We start from the raw sequence: 8,216 nt of genomic DNA on the forward strand, positions 1-8,216 counted from the left end.
TGTTCTAATTAGCTAATTGATAGTTTTCTGGCTGATTCTGGGCTTCCTTTAAATATCAACCAAAGCAATCTGAGCCCATACTTTGCTGATGGACATAAACTCTCCTCTGTTAAATGGATAGAATACATGACTTGTTGAATTTGGAGCATCTGGCTAGTTTGACAGACTGCTCAAGCACTTAGGGTTACTTAGAGTTTATTTTAAATGTTTTTCCTAGGTTGGAGGAAGCTCTTGCTAAATTTTAAGTTTTGCTCCTGAGTATTTATTTATGCACCAGTGGTTCTCATTGAGGGATTTTCCCCTCAGGAGACATTTGGTGATGTCTGGAGACATTTTTGGTTGTCATAATGAGGAGAGTTATGCTGGTGTCTAGTGGATAGAGACCAGACCAGGGTAGTTTTAGACATCCTGCAGCCTCCACAGCTGAGAATTGTTCAACCTAAAATGTCAGCAGAGTTCCTGTCATGGCTCAGTAGTTAATGAACTTGACTAGTATCCATGAGGATGTGAGTTCAATCTTTGACCTCGCTCAGTTGGTTAGGGATCTTTCGTTGCTGTGAGCCATGGTGGTGTAGGTTGAAGATGTGGCTCAGGTCCTGTGTTGCTGTGGCTGTGTCGTAGGCCGGCAGCAACAGCTCCGTTTAGATCCTTTGCCTGGGAACCTCCATGTGCCAAAAAAAAAAAAAAAAAAAAAAGAAACTCTGTTCTACACTAACCATAATTTTTAGTACCATGTGCTGTTCTATAAATCCATTACTGCCTTATGTTTTCTCTGGTGTTTTTTAAAATGGGGGTGGTGGGGAGTGAAGGGAGAAAAAAGTCCTTTGGCTTACCAGTGACAAACTAGCCAAATACTTTCCTGAAAAAATCTTGTGAGCTCATTGATAAAGCAGATGCAGAAGGGCTGGTGAGAACTTTGAGGCTGATCCTCATAGTTTGTGGTAGAGCTCCATTGTCACCAGGTTTATGATTGTAGAACTTCTGGTTCATGTTATGTTATCAAGCCTAAGAAAACTAATCCATCCTTAACTAGATTCAAAATTAGTTTGTTATGTCTTTTTTTTTTTTTTTTCCCTAGTGCCGCACCGGAGGCATATGGAAGTTCCCAGGCTAAGGGTCAAATTGGAGCTGTAGCTGCCGGCCTACGCCACAGTCACAGCAAATTGAGATCCGAGCTGCATCTGCAACCTACACCACAGCTCACACAATGCTGAATCCCTAACCCACTGAGCGAGGCCAGGGATCGAACCTGCAACCTCATGGTTCCTAGTCGGATTTGTTAACCACTGAGCCACGATGGGAACTACTCTACCCTTTTTTTCCAAAATTAGTTTGTAAAGCCTTTTTATTTGGAGCAAGAATTACAACTGACTGCCAAGTCAGTTAGACTTCTTAGGTGAAGAAGTTTCAGAATTCCCTTCTTAATTTCAGGTTTTTTTTAAACATATTTTAGTACCAAATTTATGAATTTACTAAATTGCTCCAAAAATATTTCCTAATATTCCCCAGCTTCCTTATATGATACATAAAGTACCTTAGTTTCAGCAGTAATTTGCCTTCAAACTGCACATAGAACAGATACTTCAGGGAAGATGATCCTTGAAGAGATAACTCATACATGTGGCCCTTCGTGTTGTGGGAGAGGATTCCTCCTTCCTCTGAATGTCTTATTTCTTTTTTGCCTTTATTAATGTAGTCTTAAGGATTCATCTGTCCTTAGGGTATAACTTACGTCCAGTGTCCACAAGGTTTGTTTTGTTTTGTTTTTTTAGTGAATTTCTTCAGTATTTAAGCCTAGTCATTTCACTTCCAGATTTACCTTTTCTTCCATTCAGTTCAGATGAATGTGGCTTTGCTCTTACTGCACACTGCTGTCCTCCTTAAGTGCAGAAGACCACCTTCAGCCATCTGATTAAATCATTATTTCCATAGCTCTAATGTATTCAGATCTCAGTTCTAGGCTGTTCTTTATATATAGTGTTTGGCTTACAAGTCCTCTAGTTCATGTTAGCTGGGAAACTGGGAGATTGAAGGTACCCATATCTTTAGACTTGAAGAGTAGAGTGTTGCTTCTAATAGATGTGGATAACACATTTTAAAGAACCTAAGAACAGTAATTCAGTGTTTCTCCTTAGCTGCTTTCTCCTGTCAGTCTAAGTGCTTTTCCTGGCTTATCTTGGCCACTGTATCCTCATTTGCCACCTCTGTGATGATATCTTGCAATCTCCATCGCTTCCTTAGATCCATAAAACTGAAATGACCTGCTCGGCAGCTCCATGTGTTACCTTCTGCACCTGAGGCTCACTGTGTTGATTGCTGAATTCTTAATCCTTTTTTCTCAAGGCTGTTTTTCCTTTAGCCACTGTGTTAGTTAGCATCTCTGTGACACACACACTTACTCAGGCCCAGAGTAGATTCTGGTATATTTGGTCAGTCCTGTTAGTTCTATATTTTAAACATGCACCTCCTTTTATTCCTTTCCATTCCTATAGCACTTTTGATTTGCTTCAGGACTTCGTCATTTTCCTGTTGTGATAATAGTCTCTATGATGGCAGCCCTCCAGGTTGCCCTCCTCTTTTGCCGTTGTCGATCCTAGTACAATAAACTAAAATAGTTTCCCTGTTTAAAATTCTCCAATAACTTCCTATTTACTTGAGAATAAAATCCAGACTTCGGGGTGTATCTTAAAATGGCACGCAAGATTATCTGGCTCCCTCTAGGCCTGTGTTTCTCCACTGAAGGCAGTTGTGCTCCACAGGGAACATTTGGGATATCTGGAGACATTATTTGCTGTCAGAGCTGCGGATGAGTGTGTGTGTGTGTGTGTGTGTGTGTGTGTGTGTGTGTGTGTGTGTGTGGTGATAATGACATCTTGTGGTATAGAGGTGTTGCAAAATACTCTGCTGTGCATGGAACAGGCTCTCTCCTCCCCATTCCCAGCAAAGAATTATCCAGCCCAAGATGTCAGAGGGTGAGCTTGAAATTCCCTGCTTAGCCTTAGCTGCGTGGCAACCCCCTTCTCCATCCCTGTGCTTCAGCCACATCTCCTCACTCATAATCCATCCAGAGCTCTACATAGTTTCATGCCTTTGTTTATTCTTTTGCCTTCGCTGTTTCTTTCTCCTGGAATTCTATGGAGACCATCCTCCAAACCCAAATGATTATTTGTATATTTTCCAACTATAATACTAAAGGCTCGTTGAGGGCAGAGAGGGGTTCTCCCATTATTTTGCATTCCTGGAACTTCACATACAATACTTGATCCTTTAGGCAATCAGTAAATTTTTAAATGAAAAAAAGAAGGCACAAGTTGGAATTCCCATTGTGGCCCAACAGGTGAAGAACCCAACACTGTCTCTATGAGGATGCAGGTTCGATCCCTGGCCTTCCTCAGTGGATTAAGGATCTGGCATTGGTGCACACTACAGCATAGAATCGCAGATGTGGCTCAGATCTGGTGTTGCTGTGGCTATAGCGTAGATCTATAGCTGTAGCTCAGATTCAACCCCTAGCATGGGAACTTCCATATGTTGCAGGTGCAGCCCTAAAAAGTGAAATAAATAAGAAGAAAAGAAAGGAAAGCATGAGCTGTTCTGTACACAATTTAACTTTTAGATCATAGATTCTTCAGTTTCTTGTTCCAGATTAACGTCTTAAAACTCAGATATGAAGAATCATAGATAGACATAGATACCTATGGGTATAGTAGTAAAGGAGCAGAAAAGAAGAGGGGAGACCCAGCATATGCTTTGAAACAGCTGTATTTTATTTTATTTTTTAAATTTTTAAAAATTTTTTTGCTTTTTAGGGCCCTTCCCTTGGCATATGGAAGTTCCTAGGCTAGGGGTCAAATTGGAGCTACAGTTACTGACCTACGCCATAGCAACGCCGGATCCTTAACCCACTGAGTGAGACCAGGGATCGAACCCTCATCTTCATGGGTACTAGTCAGATTCATTTCTGCTAAGCCACAAGGGGAACTCCTGAAATAGCTGCCATTTTAGATATTATCTCTGGTATTTAATTTTTCAACTTTGCTTTCTTAACGTCTTCACTTTTTTTCCCTCCATCTTTAGATATCACCCTTCAGTGGCTTATTCAACATTCAAAATCCAGAAGAAGCTGAAGCATCTCCTGAAGTCTTCCAGTCCTTCCTGGCTATCATCCTAGAATTATTGTCAGTTCCTCTGAAGTACTTCCCAGAATACGGTCCTTCCTAAACCCAAGAAATTGCCTTTTTCAGAGTTTTATTTCTCATGTGCACTGCTGAAGATGTGTATTCCTAATCCTTCATAAAGAATCATCTAGAGTTGTCATGATAAAGTCAGCACACTCAAAAAGGCTTCTTATACATACTTGTCTTAAACAGTGTGTAGAGCTTTTTCTAAAAAACACACTTTGACCATCTTAAGTCAAGAAAATTGCATATTTCTGTTCTGGTCTTTCTGGGCCAGGTTTTTATATTGGTTTTCAGTAAATGTCTATCTATGATATTTCATTATAGAGTCCAGTAGCTTAATACTGATACTGACTTGATACAGCATGAAGTTTCTAGTGCCACACAGTATTTAGAAAATCTTTAGCCTGACTCGTGGGATATAAACATAATGTTGACACATCTCACAAATGCATGTGAAATGTATAATTACACCTTAGGAATTTAAAAATTGGTCTGCAGAGAGTGAGCAGAGGCACCAGATCAGTGTTGGTGTTGGTTCTTTACACTGGTGAGATCTTACATGATGAATTTTGAAAACATTCTGCTTTCTGAGGATTCTTCATCTTCCAGATAGCAGCCGGGATATGGGAGGAACTGAGACATGCTGTTTTGTATCTGTCCAGATCATTACTTCTCTCTTTTTTCTTCTTTTGTTTTTCCTGGTTCAACACACTTTTTAAAGGGGTTGGGAATTGAAGCTTCATTTTCTCAAAAGCTTTCATGAATTTAGAGCATTCCAGCCAATGTAATAAAATGTGTTCAGACTGTCAGACTCTTCAAACACCTGTTTGTTCTTTCTGTCTCTGGTCATTAAACCAGTGCTGCTGCATGACACTCTAACTCTTGACTTTTTATATCTAGTCATAAAGTTGACTTTCAGCACAATAGATACTTGCAAATAAAAATTCTTATTTTTCTCTCTTATTGATGTAAGGTTGACACTCTTTTGTCCGATGCCATTAGACATCTTGATTATTGTGACAACTCTAGACCTGCCTGCTTTCCCTGATGTAATCATGCACAACGTCTGCAGGTCGTCGAATAATCACAGAGAACTGAGGAAGTGATGCTGTCTCTTGTTTGCTTCCATGATACGGATATGTATGAAAACTTAAATGAACATGTTTGTAGTTTAGTAATTTTCATATACATAGAGGGACATATTAATACTGGTTCACATGTAAATTGTTACTCCCATAGACCACTGTAGTAGGTAAACTCTATGGTACACGCGCTTATGTGTTGCCTCACACTGTGTGTGATTTTGTTTCTTTTGTTAAGCAGCACTCATGTAAACAGTGCATTTCCAAACGTGTTGAGCACTCAAAGTGCAGTCGACATGAAGTTTTTTTTAATTTATAGACTGCCATGGCCTTAACAATATTCTGTACAAAATACTGCACCGTGTTGCACAGACACTACTTGCTTTTCTCCATTCACATTTTTATGAGTAGAATCTCAGCTTTTAAAATTCTGTTCTTACTCTTTGAAGCATGTTGCATACTTCCCTGATAGGATGGATGGTTCTGTAAATGAAGGGGTATTTATACTTGCTTCTGTACTTCAACACCATTAATGGTCACTGTGAACCATTACAAAGAATGTGGCAGTTTGCTTGTGCCTAAAAGAAGGAATCAGAACTAAAATATGTGACCATGTGGGGACCGCATAGGTTCGTTAATTGACCGAAGCTAAACCGTAATGTGTTTGTGTGTCTGCTCATTGCTTCCAGCATTTCAAGACAGCTAAACACTACTATCAACGTTTTCCTGTGCATTAACCTCTGCATGTGAAACTTAACAGTTACTGAACTTTGTAAATACGTAAATTTTTTTATTTAGGTGGATGCATCTTTCTGTCTGTTGACTGCTCTTCTCAGTTTTATTCAATAAACTTGCATTTTGAGGGTTGTATTGACAGTTTTAACTTAAAATATGCACCATGATGGAAGGTGCTGATTTTTTTGGAAGGAGGTGGAAAGAAAGTTACCATGAGCAGGGTCTGTAGACAATGTGCTGGAAGGAAATCAGCTCAGCTCCCAAAGAATTGGGTCTGTGGGCTAGTTAAAGTAGAAATAAACTTTAAAATATCCACAGAATTGATATTGCCATTTTTTGGAGGGGTGCTGGTGGTGGAGGAAATGCTACTACTATCAAAATACACCAAATTTTTAAATATAAGTGGCAAGAGCTAGTTAAGCATTTTGTAATCCACTTGTTCTAAAAAATCATAATAAACTGGAATTACAAGACATATCTATTTACTGCTTCAGTTTCAGAATGAAAAGATTAAAAATATCAAACATGGCTTTCCCAAAGAGAAAAGTAAAGCATTTGGCCTATTTTGTTCAGTATGTCTTTTGCACTATAGAAGCGAACATTTATCCCATCACAGCTATGGGGGAAATAATTTTCATGTATTTTTATTGAGAGACATTCAGCTTGGCTCTTCCTCTCTCCACACTGTCATTCTGTACAGCCAGACCTTGTTGGCCAATCGAATGTGTGATCTAGCATTTCTAGGACAGAGGTACCTGGGATATCAGGTTTAAATTCTTCTGTTGGATGGGTAGAGCCAAGCTGTTCAGTCCAGCAATCAGTTTGGTCCTCTTCTCACCACCTTCCTACTAAAGATTTTTGAAGGAGGTGGGTATATATTAGGGGCGGCCATGGGGAGAGGATATAGATTTAGCTTACTCTCCATTCTAGGTCTATATTTGCTTTCAAAAACCGAGACTTCTAAAATTAGTCCTTTGAATTAGTCAATTAAATTGGATGTATTAGAAAGTGTCTGCTTTTGTATTTATTGTTTTTGACCAAAGAACTAATTGCCTTGTGTATTCTATTGCTGTGGGTTCCATTTACACTGAAATCTTGTTGCATGGATAATTCCAGCCTCTCAATGGTCTGGCAAATTGAGAACTGGAGCAGAAGCTTAAATTTACTGTAGCTGGCAATATGACTATAACATCCATTTGCTGAGTTGTTTTTTTTCTAAAAATGTGGCATTGGGGGGAACCACCATGTTTAGTACATGAAATATTTTCATTTGGTTGTACCCTCAGCCACATGTTTATCAGTGAAGATGCTTGAAAAGGAAGACAGTTAAAGCAGATACTAGGCTTGTTCGACTTCCCTTCAGTTTGCAGGGAAACACCCATGGCAGGTGTTTCCTGTTGATTAGTAAATATCCTCCACACAATTTCTGTTTAAAATTCAGCTATTAATAAAAATGGGTACTTTTGTAATTGGTACGTCTTGAATATTCTTAGGGAAACAGAAGCAAGTCATTGACATGCTAGACAGAATCAATGGAAAAGTTCCTTAATCTGAGCAACAGTAGTCAGTAGTCATTTATTATTCTATTTCATTAACAAGCCCTCTCTTCAGTAAGGGAGTTCTATTTTAAAATCCCCATGTGGCTGGTGACTACAGTAATGAAAGTTTCCTGGCTGGAATCAGGAGGTGTGAGGATGTTGTAGCCTCATTTTACTGGGCCTTGCAGGGCTTGCATTCCTAAACTGGTTGTGGTGGGGAAAGAATTGTCAGCTTGTAATGCTAATGTAACTTGGTTCTGTCAAGGGTGCTGGATCAAAGGCATTTAGGAGAATGAGTTCTTTTCTTTGCTGTTAACTGATTATGTGACTGGTGAGTTCCTCAACACCCTCTGGCTCTGTAATTTTCCCATCTGTAAAATGAAGAGTAGAGATTTGGATGGTGGTGAAACAGAAAACAAGGAGGAAAGATGAAAATGCCCACTGGTCCTAGTGTTCTAGTGATTATGTTTCTGTTACATGTTCCTTCTGCTTGAAAATAATCCAAAACCACAGGTACATTTACATATCATAGCTTTATTTTTAACATAAAGAGCTGGAGGTCACAGACATTTTACAGAATGATGCAGTAACTTACATAAGGAAATGCTGTATCCACACAGGCTTATACTTTGAAAACCATTTAAAAATTTTAAAGTGTTTCTCCCAGACTGCATAAAAAT

The 8,216-nt window shown here is 39.2% G+C and overlaps 1 protein-coding gene across 1 annotated transcript in view; it reads left to right on the plus strand.

The window, feature by feature from the left end:
- ARL8B (ADP ribosylation factor like GTPase 8B) overlaps positions 1 to 6,421 on the plus strand; it is a 56,150-nt gene extending 49,729 nt beyond the window's left edge. Inside the window, 1 exon segment of the mRNA NM_001252214.1 lies at positions 4,078 to 6,421. Coding sequence (NP_001239143.1) covers positions 4,078 to 4,127 — 50 coding nt within the window. The 3' untranslated portion in view covers positions 4,128 to 6,421.
- Positions 6,422 to 8,216: the final 1,795 nt, after the last annotated feature.

This window comes from Sus scrofa, chromosome 13 (assembly GCF_054392235.1).
Source record: "Sus scrofa isolate SSC_HxYL_T2T_F1_AM1 chromosome 13, Sscrofa_HxYL_maternal_Yorkshire_Landrace_v2.0, whole genome shotgun sequence".
Lineage (NCBI taxonomy): Eukaryota > Metazoa > Chordata > Mammalia > Artiodactyla > Suidae > Sus > Sus scrofa.